Raw genomic sequence first — 21,656 nt, forward strand, 5'->3', positions numbered from 1 at the left:
CTCCGGTCTCAGCTTCCTGAATGCTGGGATTACAAGTGTGCACCACCACGCCCGGCTTCCTAGCCCTGTTTTTTATTCTCTGTTTTGAAACAGGGTCTCACTAAGTTGCAAAGGGTCTCACTAAGTTTCTGAGACTGGCCACGAACCTGTGATCCTTTTGTCTCAGCCTCTCAAGTGCTGGGATTCCAAGTGTGCACCACTTGTAATGGTGCCTGGCTGCCCTATTTGGAAACACGGCCATGCTAGGTTGATAAGAGTCTCACTCCTTGCTGAGACTATTCCTAAACCTGTGATCCTCCGGTCTCAGCCTCCCAAGTACTGCAATTACAGACGTGCCCCACCATGCCTGTCTTTGGAATGATTCTTTAGAAATGAGAAAACTGAATCTAAAGTGATCACTTACAGTTCTTGAAAGTTACAATGAAATTGCATTCCAATAGATTTTTACTCATTTACAATGATGCCAGTGAATATTTATTAATTTCCAATAGATATTTTGCTCATTTAATATTTGAAAAGGATTCCTATTTTAATATGTGTTTTCTGTATTCATTTTTCTTGGTCATTTCATCTGTTGGGAAATGCCAGTTCATTGTTACTTGTATAATTTTTCTTTGGAGGGAATTATTTCAATATTTTGCTTATTCCTTTTCATGGGCTATATTTAATAGAGATTTTAATCTTTTCTCATAAGCACTGTATTTTCCCAATCTGTTTTAAATTTCTGGTTGTATCGCCATCTGAAACAATTTAGCACTTTATATAGTTCACACCTCACCAATGTCATTTTTCCTACTAACTTAAATCTGCAAAAATTCTCCTTGTCTTATTCTACAGGGAATTTTCTTTTCTTTTTCTTTTTTTTTTTTTTTAATACTGGGAGTTGAACCCAGGGACATTCCACTTCTGAGATATACTCCCAGCCCTTATTAAAATCTGAAACAGGATTTCATTAAATTGCTGATTGCTGAGGCTGACCTCGAACCTTTCATCCTCCTATCTCAGCCTGCCAAGTAGTGGGATTACAGATGTCTGCCACCATTTCAGCTTTCTATAGGACTTTAGTAGGGATTTATTTCTGCTCTAACTCCCTGATTTTCCTTCCTTCCTTCCTTCCTTCCTTCCTCCCTCCTTTCTTTCCTTTCTTTCTTCCTTTCTTTCCTTTCCTTTCGCAGTACCTGGGATTGAACCCAGGGGCATTCTACCTCCGAGCTACCCACCCCCCAGCCATATATATATATATATATATATATATATATATATATATATATTTTTTTTTTTTTTTTTTTTTTTTGGTGGTACTAGGAGTGGAACCCAGGGGCTTTTCTACCTCCAGGCTATATTCCCAGATCTATTTTTTATACTTTATTTGGAAACAGGGTCTCACTAAGTTGCTGAGAGCCTAAGTAGCTGAGGCTGGCTTCGAACCTGTGCGATCCTCCTGTCTCAGCCTCCCAAGTGCGGGGATTACAAACGTGCGCCACCATGCCCGGCTCTCATTTTCATTTCTTTCTTCTTTTTTTTTTTTTTTTTTTTTTGGTACTGGGGTTCCTGGAAGCCCTTCTACCCCTGGGATACACTCCCACAGGCTACACTCCCAGACCTATTTTTTAACTTTTTTATGTGGAAACGGGGTCTCTTAAGCCAGCAAGGCTGGCTTCGAACCAGCTCCTGTCTCCGCCTCTCAAGCGCGGGGATTACAGCGTGCGCCACCATGCCCGGCTTCATTTTCATTTCTGTATCAATTATTTAATCCATTAATTTTGATGTATAATGTGTACATCAAATTGATCTCTTCCCTAAATGCTAACTAGATAACTAAAACTCTTTCAAATAGATTGGAAGAAACAAACCCTGGCAGGCCATTAAGGAAGAAACTAAGCCTATATGAAGAGCCCTTCCTTGTGCACCGGGTCACCGTCCCCAGGCTCCACGTGGAGAGACGGGGAGGGCACAGGCCCAAAGGACCTAGAATATGCTGTGACTCGGCCAGAACAGAAGAGCGGCAATAACCAGCATGCGGCCTGGGCATGCGCTCCAGCGTCCAGTGGTGTCAGCATGCGGCCTGGGCGTGCGCTCCAGCGTCCAGTGGTGTTACTACCTCGTGCTTTCCATTTGCAGAGCTGGGGAGTGAAGCGCTTCTGAACATTGGAACACTTTGCTCCAGCTGGGTGTGGTGGCGGGAGCTTGTAATCCCAGCATTTGGGAGGCTGAGACCTGAGGATCGCTGTTTGCAGACAGCCTCAGCTACTTAGTGAGGCCCTTTGCAACCAGAGGTTTTCTTATTAAGAGTCTTTTGCATATTTTCAAGATAGAAGTTCTCAGCTGATCTACTGCAACAAACTTACAGGTATACAGCAGAAGATGCAAAAGTCATCACTCCCCAGGGTGGCCATGAGTTGTGCCAACTGATTAGAGTGGCCCTACCGTGCAGCTTCTCTCCTGCTACATAGTACTGCGACCCACCACCCGCCACCTCCAGCCACCTGCACCTCCTCGGGCACACAAAGGAGCCCAGGAGCTTTCCTGCCGGCAGCCAGGCACCAAGTTCATGCAGCCTCCTCTCACAGACAGCTTTTGCAAGGATAGGCCTTAAATTCTAGCAGAGAGCCTGGTGTACTGGACTGGGAACCAAAGGGCGGGTCTCCCATCCCCATTACTGCCCAGAAACCTGAAGGGCAAAGCGACCACACTGGGCAGGAACTCTTGATCCGGTTCCCACCCTCGCAGCCAGATTCGCGGTTATCTTTCCCCAATGCACACAGCATGCGGACCACGAACCTGTAATAGCTAGTTGTTTTCTTTGCTGCCTACATCCTCTTAAATTTGTGTTTTTAACTGGCAAGAAGATAGAGGGGAACGCGCCACACCTCTTCCTATGCCCAGTGTGGCATTAGTATGACATGTGTGTGGGGAGAAATGGGAATTGAACCCAGAAACAGTAAGATACACTCCATTACTATTTTATTTTTTCGTGGTAGTGGGGATGGAACCCAGGGGCATTGTACCTCTGAGCTACACTTCCAGCCCTATTTTTTTTTTTTTTTAGTATTTTTATTTTTATTTTATTTTATTTTGTGGTACTGGGGGTGGAACCCAGAGGTTTTTCTACCTCTGGGCTCTAGTCCCAGACCTTTTTTATATTTTATTTGGAAACAGGGTCTCACTAAGTTGCTGAGAGCCTCACTCAGTAGCTGAGGCTGGCTTCGAACCTGTGCGATCCTCCTGTCTCAGCCTCCCAAGCGCAGGGATTACAAGCGTGCGCCACCACGCCCGGCAGTATTTTTATTTTTTGAAATAGGGTCTAAGTTGCTGAGGGTCTCAGTGAGTTGCTGAGGCTGGTCTCGAACCTGAGATCCTCTTGTCTCAGCCTCTTAAGTATTGGGATTATAGATGTGTGCCAACACGCACCGCTACAACCACACTTCTTAATCCTGTAGGCAGAACACCTGCCACTTAGCCCCCCACCCTCGTGGTTCTGGGACTAGAACCCAGGGGCATTCTACCTTCGATCCACACCCCCAGACCTATTATTATTATTATTATTATTAACTATTATTTTGAAACCAGGTCTCACTAGTTGCAGAGGGCCTCACTAAGTCGCTGAGGCTGTCGCGAACGCGAACCTCCTGTCTCAAGCCTCCCAAGTACTGGGATTACAAGCGGGCGCCACCACGCACTTTGCTCTTGCAAAAGAAAACAGATCGGGTCCACTCCACGTGGGCGTGGCACCCCCAGTCGGTCACCAGTGACTTCCAGCCGACCCGCTCAGCGACCTCCCCAGCCCTGCCTTCAGTCGGGGACCCCACCCGAGGTGCCGCCCGCCCGCTCCTCCCACGGTCCAGCGGCCGGCCGCGGGCGGGGCGCCCGGCCAGAAGGTCCTGGGCGCCGGGGAGCCAGCTGCCCCCTCTCCCCGCCGCGCCCCCGGCCGGGGTTAGCACCGAGTGACCCCCAGGTCCCCGCGGAGGAGGCCCCCCAGGCTGAGCGGGAGGGGGCGGCGGGGAGGCGTGGCCGGAGGCGGGGAAGGTGCCGCGACGGGTCCGGGAAAAACCCACCAGCCCGCACCGCCCGCGGCGATCCCCAGCCCGCGCTCCCCGGGCGGCGAGGCCGGCGGGTGGGCTTCGCCCCGGGGGGTTTCGGGGCCAGCACGTGACTCCCACGGAGCGCGGCCGGCGGGGGGCAGCGGGGGCGGGGAGAGGAGGAGGCAGAGAGGGCGGGCCGCGGGGCGGAGGACGCGGGCGGGCAGGTGCGGGGCGCGGGGCGCGGCGGGGCTGGAGGAGCGCCCGGCATGTCCCTCGGGCCCCGCGCCGACGGCGGCGTCCTGCGGAGGAGCATCGCGGCGCCCGGGAACCCGCCGCCGCCGCAGGTAGTGGGCCGGGGCGCGGGGCCGCAGGTGGGCGCGGCGAGGCGCGGAGACCCCCGGGTGCGGGGAGGGCGCGGGCCGGGCGGGGGCTCGGGCCGGGGGCGGCGCGCACCCCCACGTGGGCGCCGCGCGGCTCCGGGGGTCGCCGCGCCCTGGTGCCGCCCCCAGCTGTCACCGCTCGGCCGCTGCGGGAGTTCAGGAGGGGGATTCAGCCCCAAGAGACGGCCGGTCCCTGCGCCCACGCTCCTGGCTGCCGCGGGAAGGGGGGACGCCGGGAGGTCGGCCTGGGGGTGTGCGGTGCCCCCCACCCCGCGCAGTGAGCTGACTCCGCCCCCAGGGCCGAAGGGAACCCCTGGCCCCCATCCGGTCAGTCCCCCGAGCTGTCCGCAGCCACGCTGACCACCGTGGACACGGGAACCGATGAGCCTGCCCGCCCGCAGAGAAGGCCATTCCAAAGCGCTGCACCCCCGCTGCTTCGGGACAGGGCTGGGTCTTTTTCATTTGTGTCCCTCGTCCCTGTGCTGCCCTGCTCAGAGCACCCTTGGGTGACTTTGGAATGTCGCACATATATCTGGCTTTGGGCCTCGCCTTGGCCAACAAGCTGAGTAACCTTGGAAATTTGCTTAACATTTCTGAGCCTCGGTTTCCCCATCTAGAAAAATATAACAGCCTCTCGGGACTTTTGCGAAGACTAAATGAGATATGCTTTAAAATACACAAATACGTGGGGACTGCCTATTTCTTTCTGTCCTGAGTGTTTCTGCACCGTTGGCTGGTGTGACCCTATGTGATAGTTGCTAAGTCCAGTTGGGAGTGTCCACTCCCAGGGAGAAGGACGCTCGGCATCCCTTGTGTGCCTTGGCTCACTGATCATGGAGAATAAAGAGTCACAATTTGGCGGCAACCACTGTAAGGAGTCCAATTAAAAAGAGCAGCAACTGCAATATATAAAGGCAAGTAACTACCTGAGAAGTACGGTGTAAAGGAGCTTCAGACAGTATTTCCTTGCATCCTAGGCTAGTCCTAACATTCAGAACAGGGGAGTCGATGTGTCCTAAGCTTCGCCTTGTTAGCCAGAAAGCAGTAGGGATGACTGACCATTGTCCTGAGCTTGTAACCCAGGCCTTGGGAATGTGCCTGGCACACAGGGGAGGCACTTTATTTATTTTGAAAGAATAGGTGGATCATGTTTATGAGGAAATTGAAAATTCAGAGAAGTGAAGCCATTTATCCCAGGTCATTTATCAAAATTAGAGTCTGTGAGATTCCAAAGCTACTGGTTAATCTACATCGGCTACACCACATGTTCCCCCCTGTGATGTTCTGGGTTATGTTTATCTGTTACTATGTTTTTACACCTGTCTTTGTTCCCTTAAACAAGGTCTCCAGGTCACTTCTCTTTGTTATATATGCTGGAGTCTATGTGTATCTTTCTTATTTGAAATACAAGACTGAATAAATTGATAACTGAATATACCACTATTTTGTGTTACTGATATTTGCTTTCCATTAATACTAATAACTGAGTAACTTTCTTGTGTTTATACTCCACTAGCCTCTTTCTTTTAAAAGTCCTTAAGGGATCTGGGGACAGTGGCACATGCCTGTAATTCCATTACTTAGGAGACTGAGACAGAAGGATCGTACGTTTATGGCCAGCCTCGGCAATTTAGTGAGGCCCTCTGCAACTTAGTGAGACCCTGTTTCAAAAATAAAAAATAAGCCAGGCGTGGTGGCGCACACTTGTAATCCCAGTACTTGGGAGGCTGAGACAGGAGAATCACAGGTTTGTGGTCAACCTCAGCTACTTAGTGAGGCCCTCCACAACTTAGTGAGACCTTCTTTTAAAATAAAGAATAAAAAAGAGAGCTTGGGGGTGTAATTTGGAGCTAGAATGCCCCTGGGTTCAATCCCCAGCACTCATAAATAAATAAATAGTATACCAGGTGTGGTGGCACACACTTATAATCCCAGTACTTGGGCGGTCGAAACAGGGGAATCACAGGTTCCAAGCCAACCTCAGCAATTTAGTGAGGATGTCAGCAACTTAGGGAGACCCTGTTTTCAAATAATAAAAAGGGCTGGGGATGTTGCTCAGAGGTAGAATGCCCCTGGGTTCAATCCCCAGTACTAAAAAAAAAAAAAAAAAAAGTAAGTAAATAAATAAGAAAGAAAGAAATAGGGCTGGGGGGTATAGTTCAGAGGCAGAATGCCCCTGAGTTCAATCCCTAGTACCTTAATAAAAAGCAAAACCAAACAAGCCCTTAAAGGGCAGTCTTTTCTGCTCCCTTAGTATCTTCTCTCAGGGTTCTGGAAAAGCAGATACTGCTGTCCTTTCCCATATTTATTATAATGAGTGAAATGTTTTTCCATGATATGAGCATCGTCCTGCCTATTTCATGATACCTCTTGAAGGTTTGACTTAATCTGGCTAAATCTCGTGGATAGATAAGAGTTTTCAAGACACATTTCAATTTTGCTCTTCAGTTCATTCTAACCTCTGAAACGAAATGTCAGTCAGTCCTTGTTCCAGTGGGTACATTGTGGGAGGGGGTGCTGGTAGAGATGTGTGGTTGCAATTAGTTATAAATGTGTAATCATGATTTGCATACAGTATCAGAAGTATTTGCCAGTGTGTGGTGGTGGAAGGGCTGGCACCCGGTAGTTGGAGGTAGTGGACTCCCCCTGCACCCTCCCCTCCTCTCTCCACCCCCCAGCTTTCCCAGGCTCAGAGAGCAACAGGACACCACAACTCTTCCAAGCACACGCCCTGCGGTCTAGAGGTTTGTGAACCTTGGTTTGAAGACCAGCAAACCTGAGTTGCACTTCCCACTCACCCCCTTAGTAGATGTGATACCTGGAGCAAGTTCCTTAACCTATACGAGTTTCTTATTCCTCATCTTTCTTTTCTTTACTTTTGTTGGTGCTGGGGAAAGAACCCAGGGCCCCAGGCATGCCACACAAGTGCTTTAGCAGTAAGCTATACACCTAGCCCTCTTTCTTTTTTGGGTGGGGTGGTGCTACTGGGAATTGTATCCAGGGCCTCTCACAAGGCAAACACTCGACCACTGAGCTATATCCCCAGCTTGTTTCTAATTTTGTTTTGAGACAAAATCTCACTAAGTCGCCCAAGCTGGTCTTGAACTTGTGATCCTCCTGCCTCAGCCTCTGGAGATTGCAGGCCTGCCTGGCATCTCCAACTCTCTTATTGCTTATCGTTCTGTGTGTATGTGTGTTACTGGGAGTTGAACCCAGGAGCATTCTATCTCTAAGCTACACCCCCAGCTCTCTTTTATTTTTATTTGAAAACAGGGTCTCACGAGGTTAATGAGAGTCTTACTACTTGCTGAGGCTGTCCTCAAACCTGCAGTCCTCCTGTCTCAGCCTCCCTAGTGCTGGGATTACGGGCATTCACCACCACACTGGCTTTTATTGCTTATCTTTTACACTTGATCTTAGCCAAAAGGCTATCTTTAATTAATTAATTAATGAATTTTGCAGTACTAGAGATGGAACCCAGGGACATTCTATCTCCGAGCTACACCCCCAGCCCTATTTTTATTCTTTATTTTGAAACAGGGTCTCATTGAGTTGCAAAGGCAGTAGCTGAGGCTGTCCTAGAACCTCGATCCTCCTGTCTCAGCCGCCTAAATGCTGGGATGACAAGCATGTGTCACCACACCTGGCTAAAAGGCTATCTTTTAAATGACGGTTACTTTAGTCATTTCTCAAATGGTCTGAACTGCTCTGCAGAGCCCAGCACACCGTGAGTGCCCTACGGGGGCTACGGCTTAGCTCTCTGAAGGAGCAACAAACACTGTTCTTGGCTGCAAATGAAAGAAGAGAGCTCAGGGACCAATGCTGAGGGCAGAAGGCAGGGAAGGGTAAGTTGAGGGACCTCAGCCCCACACCTCACCAAATTTCATCCCCAGAGCCCCGAGGATGATGACAGGAAGGTCCGAAGGAGAGAGAAGAATCGAGTTGCAGCTCAGAGAAGTCGGAAGAAGCAGACCCAGAAGGCTGACAGACTGCACGAGGTGAGACTGGAGGGACAGAGCCACTGGGAGCCGCAGCGGGAGCCTCCGCCCTGGCGTCCTCATCACCAGCTCTGCATCTAATCCTGTTAGGTCCTTCCAGCCCAGTGCCCTGGCTCCGTGCTCGTGGTCCTCTTCATTTCTCCCCAGACCCCGGCTGCTTCCCATACTCCAGTTTCTTTCCTTAGAAAATCAGAACAAAGTGCTGCTTCTTGATCCTACTCGCCATTCAAGTTCTCGCCCCATATCTTTCCTTCCCTCGCTTCCTTGCTTCTTAGGAAGAGTTAGCTTTAGCCAGGCACGGTGGGTGGCACGCGCCTAGAATCCCAGGACTTGGGAGGCTAAGGCAGGAGGACCATTGGTTCAAGGCCAGCCTCAGCAACTCAGCTAGGCCTTCAGCAACTTAACTTGGGGGATGACATGAGAACCTGTTTCAGAATAAACAATAAAATAAGGCAGGAAGTGTAGCTTAGAGGTAGAATGCTCCTGGGTTTAATCGCCAGTAAAACACACACACACACATTCACACACACACACACCTGTCTGTCATGTGCAAGTTCCTGGGTTCCACCCACAGCAGTGAAGGAAAGAAAAAAAAGGCTGCACAGAGTCCTGAGTTCCTGTTTATTCCTCTTCTGCGATTGTTCTTCCTGCTTCCCTACCTGCACTAATTGCACGCGTGTGCACAAGTACACGCACACCCCTGAGCAGCTGCTCTCCCGGAAGCAACCAAGGCCCTCTTTTTGATTCCATCCTCTGTGACCTTGCTGAAATATTTGATTCCCTTCACCATCCCTTCTTTTTTTTTTTTCCAAAATCTTTCTTTTTTTTTTAATTTTTTACTGGTGCATTATATTCATACATCATATTGGGGTAAAAAACTTGTGTGTACATACATGTACACATCACTGATTTAATCTCTACCCAATTCCCACCCCATTCTCTCCCCATCCCTCCTTCCTTGCTTGACTTAGTGGTTGACTTCAATATGGTTAAGTCCATTGTGTGTTTTAGAGTCACCATCCCTTCCTGAAGCCTTCTTCTTTTGATTCTAAAAGACCACATTTCAAGCCAGCCATGGTGGTGCACACCTGTAATCTCAGTTCTGGGGAGGCTGAGACAGGGGGATCTCAAGTTTGAGACCAGCCTCAGCAACTTAGCAAGATAATGTTAAAAAGAGAGAGAGAGAGAGAGAGAATAGTGTAATGCTAGGAGTATAAATCAGAGATAGAACACTCCTGGGTTCAGTCCCCAACCTCCCTCCCCATATGTACAAATAGCCACTTCCTAGTTTTTTCCTCTCTCTCCTTCCTCTTCCTCCTCCTCTTCCTCTTCCTCCTCCGCCTCCTCTTCCTCCTCCTCCTCTTCTTTTCTCTGTCTCTGTCTCTCTGTCTCTGTCTCTCTCTCTCTGTAGTTCTGAGGATTGAGCTCTAGGGCATTCTACTGCTGAGCTAACCCTTAGCCCTATTTTTTTTTTTTTTTGAAACAGGGTCTTGTTAAGTTGCAGAGTCTCATTAAGTTGCTGAGACTAACTTCAAACCTGCAATCCTCCTGTCTCAGTCTCTGGGATTACAAACATGTACTACCATGTACAGCTCTCCGGATCCACTTCACATTTCTTTCTTTTCGATTTCTTTGTTAGCTTTTCTACCTTAATTTTCTTAATGTGAGTGAGTGTTCAGTAGGGCTTCATAGTCTGCCATTTCTCCATCTCACCCTGGAAGCATTATCTATTTTTCTAACATCAGTTCTTAACACTTATTCTTCTGGCAAGACCTCCTCCCCCGATCCATGACCTCACCATCTGCTGTCTCCATCCGGGTCCGCTGCTGTCTCCATCCGGGTCCGCTGCAGGCTCCTCTGGTACGCTGCCGTCGTAACAGAATGCGGTGTGTGTTCACTCTGAGGCTTTCTCTTCTCACTGTCTTCACACTAGAGTTAAAAGAGTCAAACACCCTTTTTGTCGGTCGTATCAGGATCCTAGTGTCTGACTTTGTTCTGTTGCTATAACCGACGACCACAGATTGGGTGGTTTATAAAGAAGAGTTGATTTGGTTCTGGAGACTGGGAAGTTCAAGTGCATGATACTCGCCTCTGCCTGGTACCTGGTGAGCCTTCTGCTGCATCAGAACATGGTGGAGGGCTCTTTATAAAAAGCCAATCCCATGATAATCCACTCATAGATTAGTCTGTTCACAAGAGCAGAATCTTCATGACCCAACCATTTCTCAAAGGTTCCATCTCCCCACAATGCTGCATTAGGGACCAAATTTCCAATACATGAACTTTTGGGGGACACATCGAGACCATGGCATGGGGACTTATCCTCAACTATTCCATTTTCCTCAGTTTTTTTTTTTTTTTTCGGGTCTGGAGATAGAACCCAGGGGCATTCGACCTCCGAGCTACACCCCCTGCCCTATTTTTTATTCTTTATTTTGAAACCAGGTCTCACTGAGTTGCAGAGGGCCTCACTAAGTAGCTGAGGCTGTCCGCGAACTGCGATCCTCCGGTCTCAGCCTCCCCAAATGTTGGGATTACGAGCGTGTGCCACCACGCCCGGCTCAGCCTTTTTGTATAAACCTATAGAACCCCATGGGCAGGAAGGGCAATGGTTGTTCCCAGGAACTGGCTGCAAAAGCATTCAAGGATCTGTCTAAGGAACTGCTGACAGTCTTTGCTATGGTGTTTGTGTACCATTGGTACGCTTCATTAAAGCATGTAGTTTAGTGTTCTCCTGCAGTGTTTTCTTGCCATGGATTGTCTCAGCAAGGCTGTTGGGGCATTGACAACACACTCCCATGTCATGGGAAGAGACGGACAGTTTCTAAAAACTCTTTTTTTGTTTGTTTGTTTTGTGGATTGAACTAGGGGCATTCTACCTCCAAGCAATACCTCCAGCCCTTTTTTTTTTTTACTCTTTATTTTGAAGCAGGGTCTAACTAAGTTGCAGAGGGCCTCTTCACTAAGTAGCTGAGTCTGGCGATCCTCCTGTCTCAGCCTCCCAAGTACTGGGATTAAAGCCTGCACCACCAATCCTGGCCCTAAAAACTCTTAACGATGAACAGAGAGCAAATTTAAAAAGCACATGCTCCAGGCAGACATGACCCACTGATAGAAATTCACAGAGTGTCAAATTATAAATGTCAGATTCTTTTGGGGAAGTAGGGATGCTGGACCCTAGAAGAGACTAGAGTTTTCAAACTAGAGTCAGGGAAGGTCTTTCGGGCCCGTATTAGCCGTGTAAAGTTTCCACACAAAATCGCAATGCCTTTGTCTCCTTCCTTCTCCCCACCTTGCTCCTGAAGCAATCGTGGTTCTAACTGCATGTTACCAAATAATCTCCAAAGCAGATGACTTGCAGCTCACAGTTGGTATATGCCCCATATTTAGACCACACGCATCAGCCAGACAGCCTGGGCTCCGCCCCTCGAGAAGCCAGGTGCATTATCAAGTTCTGGGGGATCGTGTATACAGAGGTGACTACTAAGTGTCTTGGACAAGATCTTTCATGGAGTGAGATCAAGTAGATCCATTCCACAAATGTGAACGAAGCACTCCCATGGGCAAAGGATTGCTGGTGGGTCACAAAGAGGAGGATTTCACTTCTGTCCTTGGGAAGTGGAGGATTTCCCACAGAAAATGTGTCATGCTATCGCTGCTGTTACAAATTCTTATCAATGTGGCGGCATAAAGTGACAGATCTGCTCTCTTACAGCTTTGGCAGTCAGAAATCTGAGGCGATTCTCACTGGGCTAAAATCAAGGTGCTGCAGGGCTGCCTTCTTTCTGGAGGATCTGGAGAAGATCCACATCCTTGCTTTTTCCAGCACCTAGAGGCTTCCATGCTCCTTGAGCTGGCGTCTCCTTCCATCTTCAGAAACAGCAGTGGCCGGCTGAGTCTTTCTCATGCTGTTTCTCTGATTGTGTCATCTTCTTTCACTCTCCCGACTCCTCCTTCACGTATCAGAACTGTCACGAGCACATTATATCCGCCTGGGAAATCCAAAGTCATCGCCCCCTTTCACGCATCTGAACTTAGTCCCATGAGCAGAACCCCTTTTGCCATGTAAGACAACATAGTCACAGGTTCAGGGATTAGGACGTGGATGTCTTTGAGGGGCTATTATTTTGCCTACACAAAATGCTATAAAAATGTTCCTATATCTTATAGGCTGGGAGGTTAGCTCAGTGGTAGAGAGCTAACCTAGCATGTGAGAGACCCTGGCTCAATCCCCAGTATCACTGTATATCTACTATACATAATACTATATAATATTCATTTATTTCTACAACAGCATAAAAAGAAGATGCCAGATGAATTCTCTCTCAATTTCTGTCTTATATACAGCATTGTTATATATTACTATATATAATATTCATTTATTTCTACAAAAGCATAAAAAAAGACACCGGATCGATTTTTCTCTCAACTTCTGTTGTTGTTGGACTTAATAATAATCAAGTGAACCCCATGCCTGAAAACCACATTTACTCTTTTTTTTGGTGGTGCTGGGGATTGAACCAAGGAGGATTCTACCTCCAAGCCACACCCGCAGCCTTATTTATTTATTTATTTATTTATTTATTTATTATTTGCGGGTCTGGGGATAGAACCCAGGGGCATTTGACCTCTGAGCTACACCCCCTGTCCTATTTTTTTTTATTATTCTTTATTTTGAAACAGAGTCTCACTAAGTTACAGAGGCCCTCACTAAGTTACAGAGGCCTTCACTAAGTTACAGAGGCCTTCACTAAGAGGCTGTCTGCGAACCACGATCCTCCAGTCTCAGCCTCCCAAACACTAGGATTAAAAGCGTACGCCACCACACCCAGCATTATTATTCTTTATCTTGAAACAGGGTCTCACTACCTTGCTGAGGGCCTCATGAAGTAGCTGAGGCTGGCCCTGAGCCTGTGATCCTCCTGTCTCCACCTCCCAAGTACTAGGATCACAAGTATGCACCATCACACTGGACTCCTCCTCCTTTTTAGTCCCTGGCCTGTTTCCTGCCCATAAGCTGTGTTGCTTGACAGTCACACCAGTTGCTCTTTCCAGAATGAGGCAGACTGACCTGCAGCCCAGTCCCTGCAAGGAAGAATACTCCTTTCTCCGCTTCCTCTGTGGGGTTCGAGAAGTGGGTGGGGATTTGCACCACCAGCAGGTCACCGCAGCAAGGCCAGCTTTGTTAAGAAACACAGTGTGAAGGGCAGGCTGGGTTCCCTCCAGGTACAGACCCCAGACTGTAGCACTGACCTCACTAGCGGCACACAAGTGTCACTGGTCCCAAGAGGACGGAGAGGGCAAGCAGCAACTGGCATAGGGCAGTAGAAGTACATCTCAAGCTTTCTGCAGAATAAGGGGAACATCATCTCTGGACCAAAAGGCACCTCATGAGCCACGCCTTACCGTGGACTCCTAGCTCCTTCCAGGAAGGCATCATAGCTACAGGGAATCTCTACAGTTTAGTGGTGGACATTAAACGACTAAATGTCCATGCTGGAGGTGGGATGACTGGTTAAAAACTGGAGTAAAGGATGCTTTTACTCTGCTTAAGGGACCTGAGTGCAGAGCGCTTAGCACACAGCTGTGGGTCCCAGCAGAAAGCCCATTGGGACTCCTGGGGCTCCCAGGTCACATCTAGGATAGGGAAAGAGGAACCGGACGTCATCATAGGAACTGCCTCACACAGAGGCCCAGCTCACTGGGAGGCACGAGGAGGGGTGGGCTCAGAAAACAGCTGCTGGAGAGCTGCCTGCCTGGCACTCCCTGCAGAGGGGCCTTCCTCATTCCTTCCCCCATCCCAGCACTGCACAGAATGCTGAGCAAACTCTTTTACTTGCCATTCTTATTTATTCATTTGGTACTAGGGATTGGACTCGAGGGCATTCTACCTTTGAACAATAGCTCCAATCCCTATTTTTTAATTTTAATTTTCTTTTTTTTTTTTCCCGGTACTGGGATGGAACCCAAGGGCATTCTACCTCTGAGCTGCACCTCCAGCTCTATTTTTTATTTTTTATTTTGAAACAGGGTCTCACTAGGTTGCAAAGAACCTCATTAAATAGCTGAGGCTGTCTGCGAACCCCAATCCTCCAGCCTCAGCCTCCCAAATACTGGGATTACAAGCATATGCCACCACGCTCAGCTTTAATTTTTATTTTAAAACAGGGTCTCATTAGGTTAACGAGAGTCTCCCTACTTGTTGAGACTGTCCTCCATACTGTGATCCTCCTGCCTCAGCCGCCCAAGTTCTAGGATTATAAGCATGTACCACCATGTCTGGCTACTGGCCATTCTTGAGTACCATGAGAGGGGGCTGCTTAGAGCAAGGCTTGTTTAAAATCCCCACTTTTATGTTTACCTCCATCCCATCCCCAGTTGCCCTTGATGTCCTTGAATCCCTGTCACCCCCAGCACCCTGAAAAACATCCAGATCTAGCTCTTGTGAGTTTCTTGGCCACTTCCCTCCCTCCTGGTCCTCCACCTAGAAGCCAGAGGATGGCCACGAGGTGGGCCAGGCTGAGCGCGGGAGAGGAAGGCTGGGCTCGCTACTCAGAGGCTCCCCTCAGGGTCCTGGCCAGTGGCCGTTGGGCTGTGGCACCAACATGCAGGTCCTGGCGTGTGTCTGCGACCCTCTGTGTTCACAGTTTTCAAACCATCCCTGCAGCACGCTCACACCTCCCCGAGGGGCTTTCAACCTCCATTCATCTCTGAACCTTGATGCAGGCGGGGTCCATGTTCACAAGGGGAAGCCGAGGGAGTGCCAGGGTCTCTGAGACAAGCTGGAAGGTGGCTCAGAAGTGGGTCAGACTGGCTCCACCAGCCCCCAAAGATGTCAGACTGAGAAAGAACTCTGAGTCAGAAAAGGAAGGCCGCAATGCCATCCTCCAGGGCCCTAAATGTCACAAACTGACAAATTCCTTGGGCAATACTGTTGTGAGATGTGTTGCCATGGTTTTTATTTTTTATTGCACGTTCTAAGAGAACACTTCATTTCAGCACCCACTTGGTTGAGAAACTGATTATGACCCTATGTTGTACAGTCCTTGCTGGTGACATAGTTTGTTCTGCTGAGAAATGCATCAGCTTAAGACCTGGGGATAGATGGATTGTAAAGTCCCGGATCTCATGGCCTCTTGCTTCTGGTAACAACCCAGGGGGAAATTTTGGACTGCTGCTGCTGCTGACCAAAAGCAAAATTGCTGAAGCCAACTGAGAGTTACAGTTGACCTGGGTTGTCAGAGATCAGATCCCTAGTCTATGTGACCTAGGAAAAGTCCCTGTCCCTCTCAGAGCTTCATCTGTCTAACATGTAAAATGGGATCTGTGCATGGCCTGATGGTCTTTTCCTACCTTTATACCTTTACGCCTCTCCTTTCCTTCATACCTGGGTTATCATCCCTGTTCCCTGGCACCCACATCAGACTCTCCACCAGTCTCAGTTGGGCCTTCTGCCTTAGAGACATCTTGGACCCTGAAACCCCAGAGAGCCCTTCATTACCCACAGAGCCTCTCTTAGATGCCCAGAACAAGGTTTTTCAAGCTAGGCATGATTGGCAATTGGGGCTGGATAATTCCTTGTTGTGGGGGCTGCCCTGTGCGCCACAGGACACTGAACAGTGGCTTTGGCCTTGACTATATATGTGTGTGTGTGTGTGTGTGTGTGTGTGTGTGTGTGTGTGTGTGTGTGTGTGACAACCAAAACTATCTGCAGATACCACCAAATGTCTTCAAATGTCCCCAACTAGGGACTGCCAGGATTGCTCCAGCAGAGAACTACTGCTGTAGGCAGCTTTGTTTCTGAGGCAGAACTGGTATTGTAGTGGTTTCGCCACCTCTCAACTTTAGATCTCTGCTCTGAACCTATGACCTGGCAAATTCCCCAGGGTGGCAGCATAGTGACCTCAAACCTTCCTTTGGTACAGGATTCATAGCTCAGCAGGATTTGAGCTAGACTGATCATCTCTTTGGGAATCAGAGTTTAATGTTCTCTGCCTAATTTTTATTTACATTGAATATAATAATCTTTTTTTTTTTTTGCGGGTCTGGGGGTGGAACCCAGGGGCATTTGACCTCCGAGCTACACCTCCTGCCCTATTTTTTATTCTTTATTTTGAAACCGGGTCTCACTGAGTTGCAGAGGGCCTCACTAAGTAACTGAGGCTGTCCGCGAACTGCGATCCTCCGGTCTCAGCCTCCCGAATGCTGGGATTACAAGTGTGCACCACCACGCCCGGCTATTATAAAAATCTCTTCTCAGTATGAAATGGATTGTGTTCATTTGTTCATTTCTTTCTTTTTGCTCCTATCTGGTGTTCTATGGTCTCTCTTTGTTAATTTTTTATTTTTGAGCTAGACTGATTTGAGCTAGACTGATCATCTCTTTGGAAATCAGAGTTTAATGTTCTCTGCCTAATTTTTATTTACATTGAATATAATAATTTCTTCTCAGCATGAAATGGATTGTGTTCATTTCTTTCTTTTTGTTCCTATTGGAGTCTCTCTCTCTCTCTCTCTCTCTCTCTCTTTCTCTCTTTCTTCCTCTCTCTCTCTCTCTCTCTCTCTCTCTTTCTCTCTTTCTTCCCATCTCTCTCTCTCTCTCTCTCTCTCTCTCTCTCTCTCTCTCTCTCTCTCTCTCTTTCGGTACTGGGGATGGAACCCAGGGGCAGTCTACCTCTGAGCTACACCCCCAGCCCTATTTTTTATTCTTTATTTTAAAAATGGGCCTCACTGAGTTGCAAAGGGCCTCACTAAGCAGCTGAGGCTGTCCTTAAATTGCGAGTCTCCAGTCTCAGCTTCCCAAATGCCTGGATTACAAGTATTTGCCACCATGCCCAGCTTCTCTGGTCTCTTCTTATCTCCCTCCCAGCTTTTCTTTTTGTAGAACTGGTCTCACCTGAAGATTTTGACCACTTCTCTCCCTTCTATTCTCTCAGCTCAACAAAAGTCCCTCTGCAGGTTTCTGAGTAAATCCTAAATCCCAGAAGAGAAAGTCTTTGTGGAGAAGGCAGCCGAGGGCCTGCTTGGTGGCTTGTGACAGGGAGTTCTGAAGACTCTCAGAGCAGCACTTGCTTTGGGGAACGCAGTGGTACCTCAGGAAGGCCTTAGGCCTGGGGCCGCCTCGGAGCTTCCAGATACAAGCTCAGAAGCTCAGAGCATTTTACCGCAGAATCAGTAAATTAAGAAAGGCAGTTTGACATATTCTGCCCGAGGATGAGAGCATTCTGTTCTCATATTGGAGCTTCTTGTTAGTGCATATTGGAGCCATTCATTTCTACCATCCAGTTCCTTTGAAGGTGAAGGGCATTTCCAGCCACATAGTGGAGTGCGTGAGTGTACGCGTGTGTGCGGGTGTGCAGTGCACGCACAGCTTTCCTCTGATGCACGTAAGCATCTTGTGATTCCCTGGCCTCGGTACCCATCGGCCCATCCAGACCCTTCCCTTGTCCACGGAGGGCTTGCTGCTGGATTTCTAGACTGAATCTTCACTCCAGGACTAGAGCTGGAGGAGACCACGAGGGACCGGGGCAGCTGCTAGGAGGAGGACTGAAGGCAGACCGGGCCCGACTGACTCAGGACGGCCTGGGGTGCCCGGGGTGGTGGGTGAGGTCTGCTGTCCTGTAGAGCGTTCCAGAATACCCTGCAAAGCTTTCAGTGATGAGCAGAGCTGGAGGAATGGCTGAGATGGCCTCTGCGTGCACCCTCTCTGGGATCCCTGGTTCTGAAAGGGAGGACACACCTAGGAGGGAAGGGAGGAAGGCAGGGGTAAGAGAAGACAGAGGACAAGGGCTGAGGCCACTCAGCACATAGATGGGGCTCTGTGGCCCATCAGGTCAGGGTAGGGGAACTCCTAGATGCTCTGCGATTCCCATCTTTGGGGGCGAGACATTATTTAAGGTGAGGCTGCATATAATACAGGACTGAGTAGAACTCATATTAAAAGTGTAGGCCTCATAGGTGCTGTGATCAAGGAAGCCTTCCTAGAGGTGGTGATCTTGCACTGGGCCCACATAGAAAAGGAGGAAGGCAGTCAAGTTGAGGGGAACTTCTTGAGGAGGAGCAGGATTGAGAATTCTCAGGTGTCTTCTGGAGCTGTAAGAAGATCCTACTTCTCCACTGATGTTTCTTAAAAGTTACTAGTAAAAGAGAGGGTGTGATGGGTAATAAGGTTGGGTCCCCAGCTCAGAACATGCACAGAGTGCCTGGGACAACAAAGCCTAGCCACACAAATCAAGCAAAAATGAATGAAAACATTTCAGCAGGTTTAAATAGGACAGCTGGGTGTGGCGGCATACAGCTGTAATCCCAGGACTTGAGAGGCTGAGGCAGGAGAATGGCAGGTTTGAGGTCAGCCTCAAGCAACTTAGCTGGACCTCCAGTAACTTAGTGATAACTTGTTGCAAAACAAAAAATGTAAAACAGGACTTGGGGTGTAGCTCAGCCATAGAATGGCCCTGAGTTCAAACCCCAGCACCAATAAATAAATAGATAAACAAACAAACAAACAAACAAATAGGATTACCATTCTGGAAAGAGTTGGTCTTGGCACGCTGTGTCTTGGAGAACTTATTAATGGTGTAGATGAAGAAATGGAAGAACTGCTTATCAAAGTATTGTCCAGCTTAACGCTGTATGGTGTCACAGAGGTGACACAGTTGAGATTCAGATACATTTTGCTTGGCTTAAAGAATCCCGAATGAACAGAGTGAAGTCCATTGGAGAGAAAAGTAGAGCTCTATCCTCAAGCTCCAGGACATCGGTCATTGCCCCAATACAGATGGAAACGTAGCACGCGTGAACAGAGCTTCAACCTTTGCAAGCTCAGGGAGATTCCTGGGCTCAGGTGCAGCGGGCATGGCCTCTGCCCCACGTCTGCCCTTTGCACGGTCCCCAGAAAAGTGCATTGCATTCTGGAGTAACATTTGTCAGCAATTCTGACGGCTTGGCATGTGTGTCAGGGACGGCATCCAGGGGGGCAGAGGGGCTGGCAGGCCTCACACGGGAACTCAGATACCTAGGAGCAAGTGGTATGGGGCTGCCAGCGAACATTTCAAGAACTGGGATGTTGAAAAAAGTATTAGATTTACCCTATGTGGTTTCTTTAGGTAGAACCCAGCCAAAAGGTGTGTTTGGAAGAGAGTTTTGGGATCAGTACAAGGAGCTTCCTAAGAGAGCAGCTCAGAAATGACAAGGGCTCGTCTTTGAAGGGAGCAGAGCTTAGCCCAACACGAATGTGTGCAAGATGGATGCATTGTGCAATCAACAAACATTTGCAGTGTTCCAGGGTTCCAGGCACTGTTCTGGGAGCTGGGAGTAGCATGAACCCCGCAGGAATCTTCAGACCAGCAGTTGGGAGGGGCAGGCACAGAGGAGTACGAGGACGATTTTCGGAGTGTCGGAAATGTTTTACATATTGATCAGCACCGGTGCATCCACTTGTCGACACTCTCTGAAATATACATTTAGAATAGATGCATTTTACGAAGATTATACCTCAATAGAGTTGATTTAAAAAACAAAGCTCTGCCCTCCTGATCCTTTCACTCTAGTGGGAGGAGAAAGATCTTAAGCCCATCAACAAAAATGTGAGGGGTGGAGGGGGCACGGGTCATGAAGAAGCTTCTGTGGGCAGGAGGTGAGCGCCGAGGCGGGGTGAGGACCACGGAGGACAGAGGAAGGGAATGCGGTTTCAGAAACGAGTTAGCCAGTTCTTCTTCCTCTTATTCCTCCTCCCACTCTTTCTGATTGAACTCAGGGACATTCTCTCCCCTCCAGAGCTATAACCCCAACTCCTTTTATTATTATTATTATTATTATTATTATTAATTATTATTATGTTTTGAAACGAGGTCTCACTAGGTTGCCGAGAGTCTCCCTACACTGCTGAGGTTGCCCTCGAACCTGTGAGCCTCCTGTCCCAGCTTCCCAAGCACTGGAATTACAGGCATGCGCCACCATGCCCGGCTTGGTTCTCTTTTTTCCAACAGGAATACGAGGGCCTGGAGCAGGAAAACGCTGTGCTGCGGAGGGAGATCGGGAAGCTGACGGAGGAGCTGAGGCACCTGAGCGAGGCGCTGAAGGAACATGAGAAGGTGTGCCCGCTGCTACTTTGCCCTGTGAATTTCGTGCAGGTGCCGCGGCCGGATCCCGTGGCCAGCTGCCTGCCCCGGTGAAGCTCCAGGGTGCGAGTCTCTGCCCAGCAGGAGCCCTGGTGCTCACACCTAGGAGGAAGGCTTCCCTCCGCGTCTGTGGGAGCCCCAGGGCCAGCCGGCGGCCTCTGCAGCCCAGCCTCAGCGCTGCGCTCACAAGCCGCCCGACTCTCAGATCCCTGGAGCCAGAAGCAGGACAGGAGGCCCGGGAGCCACTTCTGGCAGCTAACAGGTCCTCTGTGTCACAGCGTCCTTTCCTCCAGAATTGAGATAATAAAGATGGATGGTGTCTCTCCGTATCTCGGAGTTCTTGGGATTTCGGAGCACAACAGAACTCCTCTTCCTGGGGAGGGCACTGCTGTCTTTTATGTTGCTCCCTGGCTCATGGTCTTGTCTCTTCTTGATCTTCTCCCCCACAGCCACAGCCAGGGAAGATGGGGAGGCATCCTTAGGGGGTTGGTGGCCGCCCCTAGGCTTTCAGATGCCTTTGACCCAGCTGGGCCACCAAGGGGCAGGCTGGACTTGACTCCTGCTGGTCTTAGATTTAAGTATCCCCCTGTCTTGGCCAACTTTCAAACTTACGCTGGATTATCTTGGCAGATTTTTCTCTTCCAAGTTGTTTTTCTCAACTGCTCTGTACAACTCCCAGGCCATCTTCCCGTTCTAAGTTCTAAGCAGGTGTAGGATCAGAGGACACCTTTGCTCTCTACTAGTCTGAATCATTGAAAAATGAGAAATCTGTCCCCTTCTTTAAATAAACAAATATTTGGGTAGATGGGAAGAGGAACAAGTCTCTCTGAGAAGCCCTGTCTGACTCTCTTCTCTCAGGAAGGGAGAGCCAGGCTCAGCTGAACTGAGGACCCAGGGAGGAGAGCCGGCTGGGAAGGAGGTCCCTTCTTCCACCTTCTCTGGAACTACAGGGGTTGTGGAGGGTGCAACCCTCCCTCCAAAGGGAATGAGAGGTGCAAACAGAAAGGAAAGTGTTTGTTGCAAATGTAAATGTGAAAAAGAAGAAAGAAAAGAAAAAGAAAAATAGGTTGTAGTCCCTCCCAGGGCGAGGGACTTGCTGACTCTGTGCAGGTGTTAATATTGGCTACTCTGCAGGAA

General features: G+C 49.0%; 1 protein-coding gene across 1 annotated transcript; it reads left to right on the forward strand.

Annotated features, from left to right (window-relative positions):
- Positions 1-4,288: 4,288 nt before the first annotated feature.
- BATF3 (basic leucine zipper ATF-like transcription factor 3) lies at positions 4,289-20,573 on the forward strand (the record flags this gene model as incomplete). Its single annotated transcript, XM_080699468.1, has 3 exons — positions 4,289-4,366; positions 8,296-8,400; positions 20,388-20,573. The coding sequence occupies 3 exons, from the start codon at positions 4,289-4,291 to the stop codon at positions 20,571-20,573; spliced, it is 369 nt and encodes a 122-aa protein (XP_080555594.1).
- Between the last annotated feature and the right edge of the window lie 1,083 nt (positions 20,574-21,656).

Source organism: Muscardinus avellanarius (assembly GCF_963383645.1).
Source record: "Muscardinus avellanarius genome assembly, chromosome: 7".
Classification (NCBI taxonomy): domain Eukaryota; kingdom Metazoa; phylum Chordata; class Mammalia; order Rodentia; family Gliridae; genus Muscardinus; species Muscardinus avellanarius.